The sequence below is a fragment of the Thunnus maccoyii genome, chromosome 17 (genome assembly GCF_910596095.1).
Source record: "Thunnus maccoyii chromosome 17, fThuMac1.1, whole genome shotgun sequence".
Lineage (NCBI taxonomy): Eukaryota > Metazoa > Chordata > Actinopteri > Scombriformes > Scombridae > Thunnus > Thunnus maccoyii.
The window spans coordinates 1,099,090-1,117,176 of NC_056549.1; the positions used below are offsets into that span (position 1 = coordinate 1,099,090).

At 42.1% G+C, this 18,087-nt stretch overlaps 1 protein-coding gene across 13 annotated transcripts in view; it reads left to right on the top strand.

The window, feature by feature from the left end:
• kif26aa (kinesin family member 26Aa) overlaps nt 1–17,434 on the top strand; it is a 77,726-nt gene extending 60,292 nt beyond the window's left edge. For 7 of the 13 annotated variants that reach the window (XM_042389643.1, XM_042389638.1, XM_042389644.1 and 4 more), the window contains 5 exons: nt 529–3,679; nt 7,009–7,253; nt 9,114–9,134; nt 11,413–11,563; nt 15,213–17,434. In XM_042389643.1, the coding sequence (XP_042245577.1) occupies nt 529–3,679; nt 7,009–7,253; nt 9,114–9,134; nt 11,413–11,563; nt 15,213–15,397 (3,753 nt within the window). In that variant the 3' untranslated portion in view covers nt 15,398–17,434. Of the gene's footprint in view, nt 1–528; nt 3,680–4,584; nt 4,791–7,008; nt 7,254–9,110; nt 9,135–11,412; nt 11,564–15,212 lie in introns of those variants that run through there. The other 6 variants (XM_042389640.1, XM_042389648.1, XM_042389641.1 and 3 more) reach the window with 5 other exon arrangements.
• Nucleotides 17,435–18,087: the final 653 nt, after the last annotated feature.

Below are 18,087 nucleotides of genomic sequence, written 5' to 3' on the forward strand. Positions count from 1 at the left end.
TTATTATGTTTAAGCTACTTAAGGACAAATATAAAGGGAATATTAGTATGTTATTAATTAAATATTGAACTATATAGACCTTTTTCATTCTACGGGAGTCATAAAGGTTTTAACTGATGTCCTGAGACTAGTGACGGTAAAACATTTAAATCTATAATGTAAAACTGGGCGATCATGTCAGGAAGCCACACAGTCGTAATTCAGTGAGGTTATTCTACCATGATACGACATATAATCAATATCAGTGCTCCTTCGGGGGACGGTAGCCTCTGTGGTGAGATGAGATCGTCTTTCACTTTCATTTGGCAGATTGACAGTCTGTTTTTATATTTTATAGATTGAAAAAGTCATATGGAAACACGAGTTACAAGCTCCTACATCTCATTGAAATTAATTTTATACAGCCCGCCGTGAGCACTTTAAACCTCGCACTGTATCGCTCCAGGAGGCTGCAGAAATGGATTTGTCTTCAGATTGATCGCTGCGTCTCTTCAGTATGTTAATCGTGTGTCGTTTCTCTCCCATCAGCAGTACGCCTCCAGCTCGTCTGGAGGGGAGAGTTCCTGCGAGGAGGGCCCGACCCGTCGACCCCCACACCTTCGACCCTTCCACCCTCGGACGGTGGCCCTCGACCCAGACACACCTCTGCTGCTCTCCAGTGATCCCGACTACTCGTCCAGCAGCGAACACTCCTGCGACACCGTCATCTACATCGGGCCCGGAGGGACGGCCATCTCAGACCGAGAGCTGAGCGACAACGAGGGGCCTCCTTCCTTCATTCCCATCATCCCCTCCCTGAACAAAAAGCGGGTCAAAGATGCGCCCAGGTCCGATGGCGATCATTTTAAGTGCAACACGTTTGCAGAGCTGCAGGAGAGACTCGACTGCATCGACGGCAGCGAGGGCCCGGCCACGTTCGGCACAGAGGGTAAAGCAGCACAAGCAGCGGCTGTCAGATCTCCCAGCGGAGCTGCTAAACCCGCAGAGGCAACATCTCCACCCAAACCTGATAAGAACTCCTCCCAGAGGTTCTCAGAAAGCACAAATAAATCTCATCAGGAGCTATCCAAGTTCCCCTCAGCCAGTGGCATGGACACCTCCAAACGGACAAGTGCAGATGGGGAGAAACTTGCAGCCGCCCTCGTTCAGCCATGTGTGGTAAAGCCTTTTTCTCAGGACTCAGAGCCTGTGGTGCGGGAGAAGGTCTACCTCAAAGGGGGTGTACCCAAGCCGTCTGCCTCACCGTCCTTACCCAGGACATACAGGGCAGCAGCTCAGCCTGGGGAAGTCATCCGTAGGACTCCCCCAGTCGGTATGAGTCAACAAGCACAAAGGCAAGGGCAACCGCCAGGGTCCCCTAGCAGATGCCCCGTGGAGGACAACAATCTCCGGACAGCGCTGTTAGGAAGATGCCTCGACAGGGATTTCCTCAGAACTACCATCACACTGCAGCAGCCTGTGGAGCTGAATGGGGAGGACGAGCTTGTGTTCACTGTGGTGGAGGAGCTTCCTCATGGCCTCATCCCAGACAACGGCCGACCCTCCAACATCCTCAGCTTCAACAGTGACTGCTCTCTGCAGGCTTTAGCTTCTGGCTCTCGCCCCGTCAGCATCATCAGCAGTATTAACGATGAGTATGACGCTTACACATCTCAACATGGAGCCGAAGGTGCTGATGTTGGTGCCAGCTGCCAAGAAATGTTGTTTTCCCAACATGGCAACAAGCACCCAACTGTTAGCTCATGGTCAAGTGAAGTGAGTGTGGAGTCAGCTGAAAGTGAAAGCACTCGTTCAACTGGCAGATTTTACTTGAGGGACAAAAACATGGCATCAGAGAATACATCGACACTGACGTCGCCAAGTGTATTTCATCGAGAGCCGTTTCTGCAGCAACGTGTCAAGAGCTCCCTGAATGACAGCGGTGTCTGTTTCTCAGAGCTGGACAGTGACCCTGCTACCCCAAACAAACCATCTTTTACCAAGTGCCCTCCCTTCCCTGAATCAACCAAAGCCTCACCAAAAGGCTCCAAGCTGAGAGCCAATACTCTGAACACTTCAGTGTCAGCCCACATTCCCCATCACGCCACCCATTCCAGTCTTCCCAGGAAAACCAAGCCTACCTCATCTGCAGCTGTGGGCTGCAGCAGACAGGAAGGCAGACATGATGACTTTTTGCTTCAGGGAAGCAGTCACTTTGATCCCAGAGAGGTCGAGTTTCTCTCTACAGGTAAACCACCAAGAAGTGGTGTAAACATTTCCTCCAAGAGGCCTGGAGGGAACAGTAACAGTGTACCGCGGCCACCAAAGGCACAAGTGTCATCTTCAGCTCAGAGGGTGGTTGACGGCTGTGAGAAGTCCAGCAGCAGAAGAGGAGATACTCTTATCAAGCTTCCACGACTCACACGTGGGGCTACGACTCTGGGAACTGTTTCCATTCCCCAGAGTTCTGAATCGAAATGGAGTCATGAAGCCACCTCAGCGACAGGTACCCTGAGGTTTTCATCCTTGGGAAAAAAGTCAAATGGGCAGAAAAGTAGCGTGATCTCCAAGTCTGGATCTGGAAGCATCTCTCCTCCTGCTCCACCTGCCAAACAGTCAAGCCAAGAACAAAAGACAAGGACTGCGCTATTTCCAAGTGCCTTAAAAACAAGCAGTGACACTGGAAAGTCTTCATTCCCAAAAACATCAACCTCAGAGGAAGAATTCAACAGGCTCCGCGCAGATTCATTCAGCCACAAGACATCTAGTTTAAAAACTGACCATGGCTCTGCCAGGACATCCTCAAGTCTAAAGACACGAGGGGCCAAAACAGACTCCTCTAGGTTCTACGGGAGTCTGATGTCTCTGGAGAGATGTGACAGCCAAACTTCTGTCGGGTCCAAGCCTGTCCTGTCCCAGGAGAACAGCGGTGCTAGCTTGGGAGGTAACAACAGATCCAACAGGTCAGTGCCAAAACTTGGAGTTCCAGCCTCCACCTCAACACCTGCTTCTTCCTCCCAAGTTTCTCCTGGTGTCTTTGCAACTACATCCAAACTGCTGCAGGTAAAAGGCGGCAGCAGCTCACGAGCTGCAGTTTCTGGTGGGTCAAAGGTTCGAACGCTGTCTACCAGCAGTTCCAAGAGCCTGAGCTCCTCTCTAAAACCTCCTGATAATGCAGCTGGACGCAACACTGGCCTACTTACAACTGGTAAATCCCCTGCTCGCCCCGCCACAGGAGTCAAGTCAGGAAGAGGCACTATCATGGGAACGAAGCAGGCCATCAGCCGGGCAGCGAACAGCCGGGTTAGCGAGCTAGCTGCTGGAAGTCAAAGGAAGCAGCTCAGCAGGGGGCTGTCAGGAAATGACAGTACTGACAGCGGGACCAGTGGTGTCAGCAGGTCGCTAATCAACACACCGATACCATCCCCTTACAGCAAGATTACCGCCCCCCGCAGGCCGCAGCGCTACAGCAGCGGGCACGGCAGCGACAACAGTAGTATCCTCAGCGGGGAGCTGCCCCCTGCCATGGGCCGCACCGCCCTGTTTTACCACAGCGGGGGAAGCAGTGGCTATGAAAGCATGATCCGAGACAGCGAGACTACCGGCAGCACCTCGTCAGCACACGACTCCATGAGCGAGAGCGGAGTGTCGTCGTCCAATAGGAGCAGAGTTTCCAAATCGCCCAAGAAGAGAGGAAACGGTGAGTCAAAGATGCAAAGATAGAAAAAGTACTGAGATGTTCTGGTGTAACAGCAGCTGCTACACAGAGTGTTGCATTCTGGGTTGTTTGTAGCATTAATGTTGCTAGGCTAGTCAGTCAGCACCACAGTGTTTGGTTAGCTCAGTTTTAACTGCAGGAGTGAAACGTGTTAATGTCCCACAGAGGAAAGAAATTCATGACGAGTGAAAACAAGTTCAAAAAGTTTTTTTTCCAAAAAGCCAGTGTTTGAAAATGCATACATTTAACGTTTTACTCAAGTTGATGACAGCTACACTCGTTACTGTAAGTGCAACAAAACCGTAGAGAGTAAAAAGTCAATAAAGACTTAATCAAACCACCGGTTCAACAAGAAGAAACATGTAGAAAAGTGATATTTTCAACTGCTTTGCCCGCAGTGTCCCATCCACCGCCGGTATGTTTTACACAACCACAGCGTGCTGGTTAAGGCACCACGACACGTTTCCCACACAGAAACTGAGAAACACCCATTTGATTTGTATCACTATGAAATCAGGAGATTAACAGGAGTAATTACCAATCAGGGGCACAGTGGGAGAAAGGTTTAAAAATAGGGAGACTCAAATGAAAATTGGGAGTGTTGGCAGGTATGAAAATGAGGGCTCGTCTAATATTCAGACCAATTTGGTGTTTTATTCTCAAACCATAAATCATAAATCAAAGTTGATGTAATTGAACAACAATGAAACTCTTCTAGCTTGTAAATCCCACTTTTCATGTTTTATTACATCCTGCAGCGTTACACAGAGTGAAAGTGACTCAACAAACAACATATCAATGATTTATTAATTATTAGAGCATTTTCAGACCTGTGTAGTTCAGTCTGGTTGAATGGTTTTCCTCCTTGGTGCGATTCATTTGTGCAGATGTGAACACAGCAATCATACGTGGACCAAAACAACCAGGAACAGGAACACTTTACAGGAAGTGGCTCGTTAACGGTGGGAACGTGCTCCGACCTCCATCTGCTAACAGCTGCTAGCAGCTAGCTGGAGGATGAATCGAGGTCTGACTTGGACTTGATGTTTGAGCAGATAAGAGCATCTTCAGGACCTTCTTCCCAGACACATCTGACCAATGAGAGGAGAGAACGTTCTCATCTGGCTTTTACTGATGCATTTTGGTTTGCTTGGTTTTTTACCAACTCATCCACTGATTCAGATCAGAACAACACAGTAGAGATTTGAAATTTCCTTTAGAGTTTTACCAGTAGTGAACTAAAGATGTAACGTTTGTCCTGAAAGGGGCACTAGAGGAAAATCTAATGGGTTTATTTATTGGGGAATGAGATCAGCACATTTCATGATGATCTGCACTATAGATTTATGTTCATGTGCACAGTTTGGCTTGATGGTGTCACTGGAGAAAAGTTCAGAGAATCTCATTAGGACTCAAACTTCAGGAACCATGAATAACTACAGATCAGCACATTTCTTTGTAATTTGGACAGTCAGTGGTTGAATTATCTGCTCTTACTGTGATTGATCACCATCCTTTCATTGCTGCTGTTGAGTCAGAACATAATTGTACTTCGGTTAATTGTAGATCTACTGAGACTGACTTTGTCGCAGCAACATATCAGCATAATTTGTTTTTCTTTATTTGATTTAAAGTTTTCATTTTTCTGGGCATTTAAATCATGAATAAACAAAAAGCAGCAGCGGTAGACTGTGACAGTGAATCCTCAAAAGGAAAAGGTTGTATTACATTTTCTTATCTTATCCAACTATTATTGAAATGAGGTTTTATATCAGTGAAGTAAATGACAAAAGTTTACTTTTATTTGACATTCAACAGCTATTTCCGACGTGTTGATTCAGAAAGTGAAAGAGCCATAAAACCTGTCTCTCCTGGAGGCTACGAGACAGAATTAACATATTCATGGCTTTTCTCCAAAATGTGCTTTTTATCCGTCGGAGTGTGTGACGGTGACTGTTCAGTACAATGTTTTCATGAATGCTGAGCACATAGGAGAGTATTACTGCTTTGGGAGCATCTATCAAAGGCACCGCATGAGTTTATCTCTCTCCGCTCGGCATTATCGTTAAATCTACATCCGTGCACGTTATCTGGGACGATGCGGCGGTGTATTCTGCCTCTGCACGTTAGCTTCCGCGCAGCTGATTGTGATGCATGCGGCCGGCTCGCAGCAGGTCAGGCAGCCTGATGCATATGGAATCAGCTCTCATGTGATCTGGCTGCCATCAGTCTGAGGATCTTGGCTCGTTTCTGCCCCATGAATATTTCATGAAGCCACAGCAATGCCCGGTGTACATATCCAACTCCAATTATCACCCCCCCACCCCCCACCCCGCCTCCTCATCCACTACACACCACTCCACAGCATACACACCCACGCACACTCCTCCTCAATATGTCACTATTTCTAAGAGACACATTTGTGCAGAATGTTTTTAATAATCAGTTGTGGCTTTTTGTTTGCGGTGCACACTGTTGCTTTTAATCTCTGTAGTTATGATCATCATGAAATTAATTAGTACGCCAGCTAATCTGGCAGCAAGTGTGAACGAAGTCATTAAAAATAATCAATGAAAGACAAATGAGGAGGGCGCCTCTCGGATCAGACGACGTGACGCAAAACAGGTGCTTTTCACGCAGATAAGCAATCAGAGGAAAGGGGAATGAATTTAAAAAAAGCACATCAAGGCTCCATTAAAGGTACAAAAGTTACAAAAGTCTCTACATGATAAAAACAAGATCAACACGTATCAACATCCGACCTCCTCGTTACACCTGTTATCAATAAATTAACATTAAGTCACTAGAAAAGATAAGCTGAATAAACACTATGTCACCAATAACAATAAATAAAATAAGTATTTATAAATACTATGAAACAGATAATAATATAATAATACAAAAATAAGAATCAATAATCACGTTATGAATAGTAATAAAGAAAAAGTTTATGAATAAACACCATGAAACAGATAAATTAAGAAAATATGTAGCTAAACACAACATTTACACTAATAGATTTACCACTAATACCAGCGACTACTATACACGGAATACCTTCCAAAAACAATAAATAAATAAATAAATGGTCAATTAAAAAAAGACAATAAAAAAAGAAAAGAAAAACTGATTAACTGGACATTCAAAAGATAAGATGAGATGATGGTTTTAAAATCAATGAGCTGTGTTGGTTGTTGATGTGAGATCAATAACCTTCATCGGACTGTAGGTGGCGTTATTTCAGAGGGTGAGGAATTAATCACTGTCTGCTGTTGGGTATTTTTTATGAATTCTACTTCCTGTTGCTTCAGGTTTCCTGCGGCGGCGTCTGATCCCGGCTCCGCTGCCGGACACCTCCTCTCTGGGCAGGAAGGTGGGGGGTCAGTGGGTGGACGTGCCCCCGCTGGGCGGCACCTTGAAGGAGCCCTTCGAGATAAAGGTGTACGAGATCGACGACGTGGAGCGCCTGCAGAGGAGGAGGGAGGTGGTGACGGGGTCAGAGGTGAGACCGGCTCCGTCTGCTCAGCTTCCTGTTCAGGAGGTTAAATACCTGCAGGTGCATCATTGTCAACTCGCTGACAGTTATTGTCATTATTTAAATACAAAAGCAAGATCACAAATCATAATTACAGAAAATTAAACATAAACAAAGTTAGACAAACCAATAACACAAACAATTACACGAACAATTACACGTGCACTACTTTAAGAATAATTCTCTGTTACAATAATCTTCTACATTCGGCCATTATGGAATCATGTTTTAATTTTTTTTAATGTACAGACCCAACAAACAGTCCAGTTAGAGGTTGAGTTACAATCAATTCAGCTTCAATTTCGATCAATGTAGCAGCTCTGCTGTGGTGTTTTTGCATTTTTACACTGAAAATTCACTCTGAATCTACTCTCTCGTCTGTGACATCACTGCTCTGGTTGAAGTGTCCATATAAATGGCTGCTGAGGCTTATGGGTATTGTAGTATTTGGAGCAATTCCACAAACTCAGGGAAAACGTGAAAGTTAAGGCAAAATGTTTTTGTTTTTATCATAAATTCTTGGACTGAACTTTTTTATCTGTTAAAGGCTGATGATGATTATGATGATGATGATGATTAATGTGCATCATCCCAGTAAAACAAAACAAAAAACAAACAAATAAAATCTGAAAAAAGTTTTAATTTGACGGTGTTTCTCAGCGTTCTCTGTTATTTGATATCATTCTCAGAATTGGTGATCCCAGTGATCAGAGCTATCTATCTTTCTATCTATATATCTATCCCTCTCTCTCTATATATATGTATATATATAGATAGATAAATAGATAGATAGTATTCATTTGTATCCCTAAGACAATGACTGATCAATTAAAGCCTGACAAAGAGAAAAAAAACTTAACTAGACAATAGGATGTGAATTCAGAACATCTGTCATATAAATCAGAGTATCGTCAGCATATAGTGAAATTTGATATCATATGGAGTCTGTTCTGACAGCAGCTTTTTGTGAACTATTAACAAATGAACTGTGCAAGTATTTTGATTTGATTGAAATGTTGAAAGATGATGGGAGCAAAGGAGAACTTAACAATTTCCCCATCAGGGTCTAATATCTTTGTGTTAATGCTTATTTTCAGATCTGTTTCTGTTCATGTTAATATCTGCCAATAAATGCCTTATTTCTGAAAATAAGATTAAAATAAATCTGCTATTGCAATACGAATATTTCAACATGTTTTCAGTAGAAACCAGATTTTCCAGTAATTTTGGACGGCTGCAAGATCAAATATTTGACAAAATACTTGAAACAAGTCGATTTTCCTCAGAAACAGGTTTGAATATTCCTGATAGACCGGCAGATTTTGACACTTCCTGTGAAAAATAAGACTTTTAAAAATTAAAATTAGAGACAAAAATCTTGATTAGGAGGTTTGTGCAGTTTAATCAGTGAAACAGTCAGAACTAAATCAGTGCGTCTCTATTCACCTTGTGACTAAACTGCATTATTATCATTCAGATTCTGAGGCAGAAATGATAAACCTGGATAATAGTCACCCTCCCTTCAGTCCAGCCTGAGGTCAGATTATCAGGAACTGAGTTTATCACCGAGTCAGTTACAGTTTCACATTAATTGGTTTAGATGTGAGTGACAGCAGGGGGAGGAGGAGGAGGGGTGCAGTGATGGATGAAGGTTTTCCCCGGCTGGTTGGTCTTCGCAGCCGTCGCCTCTCTCTGTTAACGGCTCGTTAACCTTCAGCAGCCGAGCGGTGAACGGAGCGTCGAGGGAAAGAAAGACATTCATTCAGCTGGAAGGAGCTGTGATTTATTTTCAATTAGAGAGAGATGATCTGCAATTTGTCTTTTGAGACACAGAGTTACAGATAAACCTTCATTTTCTCTCTTTCTGTTTCTTCCCAGCAGTCCTTCCATGATGTTGAAAAGGTGAGTTATATTGTTAAAATCATCTTAGTCTGTTATGAGTCTTAAAATCTTATTAAGATGTTTCTCTGCTCAGTCTGAGGAAGTAAACTCCAGTTAGTTTCAATAAAAATCTTCCCTAAAATATGAACATCTTTCAATAAATCCAGTCTGATTGGAAACAACAGAAATAATCACCTTCTGTGGGCGGATTTACTGGCTGGAAGTTGTTGACATTTGATATTTTGCTCAGGACCAAACAAACAGACATCATCACCTCGAGTAGAGCAACAAAATGCTCAAATACTGCCCCTCGTTAACCCTTCTTTTTGGAACAACACAGTTGAGTGGAAGTTGGAGTAGAAGTCCGAACATCTTATACGGACCACAGCTGGTTCTAGACACACGTTGGACATTTCAAACATTTCTTATTATTATCCACTAATAACAGAGAGTCAGTGTCTACACCCTGCTGTGTCTCCATTAAGGTGTTGAACTGTCTGTGGTTGTAACTTTTTTGTCACATTTCTCTACAATTCAACCAAAATGAGAAAACAAACAGCAGTTTTTAGAAGATGATTTTAAAGAAAAATACACTGATTCACTAAATAATTATTATGAAAGCTGAGTGTAGAAACCAGCACTGCCAACGACCAAAGGTTTTCCTCGTCGACTCGTCGTTGCATTTTATGATATTAATTTAATATTTAAATAGATATATTTGGAGCATCAGAAGATGGTTTGAGTTCCAGAGATGTTAGATTAGTAACACTGAGCTACATGACAGAGAAATACAAAGCCGTAATAATGATCCTTTAACATATACATTTTAAAAGCGCACACAGAAAGCGAGCCACCCGTTAACGACAGCGAGCGGGTTGAGTTTCCTTTTTCAGTCCTGGGGCTCAGTTAGGCCCCTTCAATCCTCTCATCTCTCATTTTAGGAGGTTTCCCAGCAGGAAGTTGACATATTTCCAGAGGAATCTGCGCTTCTGTTATCACAGCAGACAAACTCACTGACTGAGTGATGAAATTACACCGTTGGTTGCCTCGGCCAGGTGTCGCCACGTGTCACCACTTCCTGTATCTGTTGTTTCAAATTAAATTAAATTTGATTGGGTTTTTTTCTCCCTGCGACTAACCGACCAATGAAAACTTGGCCGACTGTTAGTGGGCGTCTCTGATAGAAAAGCTTCAGTCAGCAGCTTCTCATGTCGAGCTGCTCTGAGCGTCACTTTCAACTTCGGTTCAAATGACAAACGAGTTCGTATCAGCTGCCAGTAATTAACCGTCACTCTGTGAGTCACTCGATGACAAAATGAAACTCGTCTGTTGTCGGTTTGTGTGTCTGTAACTCGACCAAAGATCATCTGTGAGAGAAGACGCTCCACTCTGTATCAATACTGTACAATCAGAGTGTTCCTGTAGTCCCAACAACTCTGACAGAGTGAGACGTCTTCACCGTAGAGGATCACGCCGCGTCAGTTTGAACTTTAGATCAATAAATTAAGATTCAGTATTTGGATCAAGTAGTTTTTTAAAAATGACAGTGTGTCAGATCTATTTCAGTTTGTCAGATACATATTAAATAAATAAATAAATAAATATTTAATCAACATTTAAGTAAAATAAAAGTTTCTGATCAGGACATCTGTTGTTGTAACGTGTGTTTGACCCAGATGAGGAGTTCTGCACCTTTCATAAACTGCAGTGTAGTTTTAAATCCTGTAAACACTTTAATAAACATGTTAAAGTTTGTAACCACTGCAGCGCTGCATCCTTGATTCTGTCCAGACTCTTAAAGAAAAGTTTTATTTCAGCCTGATGTACGTCTACAGCCTCAGTTCAGACGTTTGTCTCTGAGTTTTGTTGTAAATACACCAGATCAGGTTGAAATATAGTGTAATATTCCTTTAAAACACCTGTATTTGAAGCAGAGACTGATCCACGTCTCTGTCACCTGTTCCCGACGTCCTCCGCTGTCCTTAATCCTCTTCTCGCCGTTCGTCCTGCAGATTAAGTCTACAGCCTGCAGATTAGCGCCCATGCTAATTTTATCTGCAGCCCCTAATTAAATCCAGCAGTGGACACAGATTGAAGTCTCAGAGCAGGTTAGCAGCCCCTCGTAATCCCCCCCGATCCTTCCTCCTCCCTCCTCCTCCTCCCCCCCCCCCCCACCGGCCGCTCTGCAGGGTTCATCCTCACATCAGAGACGCTCCACGACTCTCAGCGGCGGGGAAATACCAGCAGGCTTCAGGTGGATTTGACTCTGTGTTCGGGGGTTTGATTGTTTCGTCCACAGGGTCTGCTCTACTTTAACGCCCGGCTGAGGATGCTGGAGAAGCGGCAGCAGCAGATCAGAGAGCTGAAGAGCAAACACGACCGGCTGAAGGTGGAGCTGGAGGAGGCCAAGAGCCGGCTGATGCTCGACCCCAGCAAGTGGAGCGGAGAGTGTGAGTACAGTGTGTTTACTGCAGGTCTCACAAACCCTGAACGCAACAGGAGGACGGAAACATTACAACAATATGCCTCAAAACAGATTTTAACTTCAGGGGAAGAGTTTTAGGGCTGATTCCTTCCTGTTCAGGGTTTTTCTGGAGCTGCTCCTCAGTATGTAGGGTCTCTGGATAGAACGAGTCATATGATTGTAAAACTGACTTGATTTAACCTCTTGACCTCTGACCTCTCCCCCCCAGAGTTCACATTATCAGCTCAGAACATTTCAAACTTCTCATCTTTGCCAAATTTTGCCCAAATAATCCTAAAGTTGCAGTGTGACGATCTTTCAAGGCCAAAAATAAAAACATTAAAGTAAAATTAATTTAATCTGCAGATTCATTCAGATGTCAGCTGAGCACATGACAGAATATAAAAGCTCTGTGATTGGATCTTTATTGCCTCAATGCACTCTGGGAGTCGTAGTAACGTCTCTCCTTCAGTTTTCACGTCCACGTGTCCACTTTAGGGATGTGCAAAGATCTCAGTATTTGTATTTGTATCTGTATTTGTTGAGGCAGCAAAATTATGTACCAAAGGGAACTACAAGAGACAAGACAGAGCTGCTGTTCTATCCCTGCATCATCTCAGGTTTCAAGCTGTGTAAGTTTTGCATGTTCAAGAGCCCGAATGGTCCTAACATGTATTTGTCTAAGGATGTATGTAGTAGAGATGAGCAGAGAGTAGAAAGAGGCTTAAAAATCCTGTTTTTGTTTTTATGACACTTTTAATTTCAGAAAAGTGTTCATGAATAAACTACCTTATGAAGGAGTCTCCCAGATCATAGACGACTGCGCTGATTACTGAGATAAAACTTTACTAAGACAGACCTCTACCTATTCATACACCTATAACACACAGACAGCACAGCGTGGAACATGTAGAAGAACTTCAAAGGTGCACTTTTCATTTATTGCCTATTTTTTACAACCTAACTTTGTGGAAAGGACACGAGGAACAACAAGTTATGGAGAGTCCCTTTAAGACCACTTTGCTTGTGTCAGTAGCTCAGCTTTATCTCTGGAGAACACCCCCAACACATAACTTTTTAAATATTCGTACGAAACCCACTATTTGTTCTTTGCTGAATAAGGTATTTGTAGCTTTTGACTTTTTATCAAACAAGCAGATATTTTCTAACAGAGACCAGCGAGTCACTAACAGTCTTTTCCTCTCTATTAACAGTTAGATCTTCCAAAGTCAAATCATTTCCTGTCAGCATGAAACAGTCCAGTATGTTGATTTCTACACAATAAAGATCAGTGTTCACTGTGTCATCCAGATCTTCAGCCTGACTTTGGGTTCACTCATACAGAGATGTGACAGTGTTTTGTTCCAGCTCGCTGTGGTGTAAAACACAGTTGAACAGATATAGAAGCTTCCTCGTCTCTCTCCTCACGCAGCACAAAAGGCAAACGAGTGCATTCAGCAGCTCCCGCCCTCAAACACACAGAGTGGACAAACAGTGAGTGTTTCCAGCTAAGTGCTGCCGGGGGCCGCTTTAAAAACCCTCGTCCTCTGCTGCTGAACTCGTCCATTATGGTTCTATTTCTGGATCCTCCGGAAAACAAAAGCGAACGGCTCGCGGCGCTCGAGAGCCGAGCCGGAGTGTTTGGAGAGGAGATTGTTGGAGAAAACTGCGAGAGACAAACAGCCCCGAGGGAGACGGATTATATTTACATCTTTTTATTGTTTCTCTGTCAGAGGGACAAACTCTCAGCCTCACCTCGAAGAAAAAGCTACGCGTCCTTTTCACAGGAAGCGCTCGACCGTGCAAAAGCCAAAGAAGAAAGAGTTCAGCTGGAGGCAGAAAGTCCAACAGATCAATAACAGTTTATTCTCCCTCAGCCAGCAGAGGAAGGACTGATTCTCAGGTTGGAGCCTCATAAATCACCGAGAGGATCTATCATCTATCTGTGTTAAAACTCATCACAAGTCATCTGCTTTTAAAACGATCTGAAGTTACTTGAACTTTCACAGTTGAAGGTCAGATAGTCTTAGAAGAAGAAGTAACTTTTTCTTACGCCAAAGACCATTTTGACTCGTCTGACTTTCATCCAAATGTAGCTTGAAGTTTAGTGAATGTTTGTTTCCGTCTACGGCTGCTGTGTGAACATCAGCAGATAAACAGCAGGTGGCGCTAATTCTCCAGTTGGTGCCGTTAAACAGTTGCAGAAGAAGAAACACAACGAGACGACGTCATTAACAGAGCGACAGTCAAAGCTCAAATGATAGAAAACATGATGGAAATATGATGTTTCTGTTAGTTTCATGTGTTCATTTGAGGAACGTCACAGTCTCCTCATCACAGTACTAGTATTAGTATTAGTACTAGTACTAGTATTAGTACTAATACTAATACTAGTACTGTCAGACACGTCTTCAGTGCAGGACTTTTACTTTTCCTCTGCTGCCCACTGCATCATTTTTTTGTTTGTTTCTAAACACAATATTTAAGGATTTTTGTTTTGTTTTGTTTTTTATAGTGGGGATTTTTTGCAGTGTAGAAGACGTCCCAGTGGTTCCCAGTTCTTCTTTTATTTTATGTGACATACAAATATATTATTCTGCTAAGTACAAATAGTGGGTTTTATACAAATATTTGTTTCATACAAATATTTTAAAAATTATTTGTTTTTTGGGGGAAAAAAAAAACCCATGTCAAATACCAGCGTGCAGGTCGGTTACATCACTATCTCAGTGTCTCTCCTCTGCTTCGCTGTGACGTCTATCAGCAGGTCTCAGTGAGGGGAGTCACATCCACCTGCTACATGACGCACATTTCCTAATTTGGACATCAGTCCTGGAGTTGGGGGTGTTCCCCAGAGATAAAGCTGAACTACTGACACATGCAAAGTGCTCTTAAAGACTCTCCATAACCTGTTGTTCCTCTTCTTTCCACAAAGTTAGGTTGTAAAAAACAGGCAATAAATGAAAAGTGCAAAGCAAGAATCACCTTTGAAGTTCTTCCCTACATGTTACTCGCTGTGCTGTCTGTGTGTTATGGGTGTATAAATAGGTAGAGGTCTGTCTGCAATGAGTCGATGAGTAAAGTTTTAGCTCAGTAGTCATAATAATTTTCTAAAATTAAAAGTGTAATAAAAACAAAAACATGGATTTTTAAGCCTCTTTCCACTTTTATTCGAATACAGATACAAATAATTTTGCTGCCTCAACAAATACAGATACAAATACAAATACTGGGATCTCTGCACATCCCTAAAGTGGACACGTGGACGTGCAACTTTAGGATTATTTGAGCAAAATTTGGCAAAGTCTCGTCTAGTCGAGTTGAAAGAATTGATCGTCAGAAAATTAATTGTTTCAGGTAATTTTCGAGCAAAACTGCCAGAATGTTAAATGTGACTATTTGATGCTTTTGTTTGTCAAACATTTGATATTAAACTAAATATTTTGGCGTTTTGGATTTTTGGTCAAAACAAACTTTGGGAAATTTTGACATTTTATAGACAAAACGATTAATTGAGAAATTAATTAGCAGATTAATCAATAATGAACCTGAAGGTTAGTTGCAGCTCTGTAGAGACTTTTAGGCTCGAACTGAACTGAATGTTTTTAACGTCTTCGTCTGGTTCCTCCCTGCAGTCGACGTGGACCAGGACCTGGACCGGGAGTCCCAGGAGTACCTGGAGGCTCTGGCTCAGGCCACGGCGGAGCTGGAGTACTGCGTCAACCTCTGCAAGTCCCGCGTCATGATGGAGACCTGCTTCGACATCGCCGCGACGACGGCCGCCGCCGCGCAGGGAGGACAGCAGGAAGTGGAGGTCTGATGACGGACCGAGAGACAGATTTCATGTTCGCAGCTTCACACAGTCGCGCCGAGAAAAACCTCCGAAAACTCACAGAAACCGGAGAGAAAACACCGAAGATAAAGAACAAAGTAAAGTTCTGGTTCCTGAGTGGACTGACGACAGAGTTTCAGATAAAAAAAAAAGATTTATTTCCCAAACAGTCGGATGTTTGTTCAGTCTGCAGACAAGAAGAACAATCAGTGAAGACCATTTCAAAAAGGATGAAAGCTCTGGAAGTGCCTTTATATTTATTATCTCAGTTAAAACATTTATTTAGTGTATTTAATCTTAATTTATTGTGTTTTTATATTTATCAGGTTTGTTTTTGATGGGTGCTAGTCTGACCTGAGCAAACCTTTAATATATTTGTTATGCAAAAACAGAAAGAAGGTTTCTGATGTGATTTAGAACATAAACTGTATCTGATTAATAAATAAAAGGTCTCTTTAAGTTTCAGGAAGAAAAAGAAGAGAAGAGCAATAATTCAGTTATTATTGCAAACCTCCGTCTTTGCCTTCATCACGACACCGACTCAGTTTGTCTGTCAGGTTAACATGTGACTCACCAGAGCAGAAGATATAGAAGAGAGACGCTCCAACGTACGTCAGAGTAAAAGAGTAACTAAACCCAACACTTTAAAGTCATTTATATTAACGTTATGGAGCTTTTTAGCCTGTTTTAGCTGCTAGTTTTGGTTTTTACGACATATTTACTGTCTGGTTTATTCTCTGTAGCCGAGTTTAGATCCAGATTTAACACAAATTATGACAGAAAATTCAAATGAACGTTTGTTTCCGTCCACTTGTGAGTGAGTATCAGGAGGTGAGCAGCTAGTGGTGCTAATTCTCCAGTCGGTGCCGTTCATAAAAATGAAAACTCTCCCACAGCTAGAGGAGTTTATTTGTTTTTTATTTGTTATTTTTCATTAACGATAACTTTCCAGTCTCAAGTTTTCATCAGTTTTCATCAAAATGCATTTTAATGAAGGAGGAACGAGCTGGATTCATTTATTTATTTATTTTAAAGTTACTACGAGGAACTTTCACTTTGTGTTGACTTTGGCGCCCCCCGGTGGACAGACGCAGTAGTGTTTCCCCAGAATGAAGACTGCGTTTCCCATGAGCACCACCGCCTCATGTCGTAAAGATATTCGCTAGCGTGTGTATTTGTTATGTAAGCGAGTGAAATAAAGACGCTACTTAGTTTAATTTTTTTGTTTTTTAAACAGCTGTTTGCAGCGATGATGTCATCCGTCATCGTCAACATGACGACGGTACAGCGACGTTACATTTAAGGCTGCAGCTTCCTGCAGGGTTGAGCCGCTCGCTCTCTTCATTCATCCTCTAGCTCGCTTGACCACTGCTGCTCTCTCTCTCTCTCTCTCTCTGGTCGAGAGAAGCCGACAACAAGTCTAACTTTACTTTTAACGTCATCAAACGAAGAGAAACGTCGTCCCCTCGTCACAGTAACGACTTCGTCCTCCCTCGTGCTACGTGTGATGTAAACTTGCGCTCTTCGGTCTGCGTGGCGTGAATCGTCTCGTCTGATTTGGCGGGAATCCGACCCGGCGGCAGCGTTTAGAATAACTGTACAGAAACGCTTGTAGGTCATATCGAGGCATCATGATAAAAGTTCTTTGTAGTAACTTTAAAATAAAATAAAAAATGTTTCCTTTATGTTCAGAAAGTTGCTCTTCATCGCTCCTCCTCCTCCTCCTCTTCTTCTTCGTCTCCATGGAAACATTCTCAGGCTGTTTTCAAGTTGCTGCATGAAAAGTTTTCTTCTCTTTTTTAAAAATGTGACTTTCTGCATTAAGTTTTTAAAAAGTTTGTGTGTGTTCAGAAGAGAAACTGCGGATGTGAGACCTTTAATAATATATTTAAACTTTTTTATTTGGTTTTTTGTACTGTACAGTTTTATAATTATTTGTAAAGAAACGTGGAAACGAGTGGAAATGTACAGGATGGACCGTATCGTACATGTTAATAAAAGATAAGAGTCTTCTTGGTTAAATTACACTCTGACTGTTTTATTAACTGTTAAACATGTCTGGAGGAAACTTTCAGTAATTTAGGTTTAAATTGTGAGCAGCATAGTTATTATATTATTATACTGCATGTATGTTTGTTTTATATAGAAACAGATCAGTCGTCATATAAAATATATTGTGGTTAACGGAATAAAACATTCAAATCCACAAGTGTAGACTTTAAACATCTTTAATCATAAACGGTAGAAGACGCATCATAATGTCATTAAAACGTTTAGAAATCATCCTTCAGGATTTATGAATAAATGTGAATATTCACAGGAAGTCTGATGGAAATCAGACCTGCAGATGTTGAGATGAATTATAATTTAATATGTTAAACTGGTTCATCAGAGAAACATAAGTTCCTCCTGCTGCCTTAAAAAAGGTGATTTAACTGAACTTTAGTTTAATAATTAGTTCAAAGTCATCAATTAATTCACCAGAGTTCAGTGTGAAGAGACACTCGTTAGCAGCCTCGTTAAGTAAATATACATCAGGAATGTACAAGGGAGTCAATTTAATATGAAACTTCATCATTTTAAAAAAAAACAACCATAATTTATCTTCATCTTTAATGCTGAGAGCAACAAAAAGACCCGAAACACCTGAAATATAAACTTTAAACTTTTCTTAACGC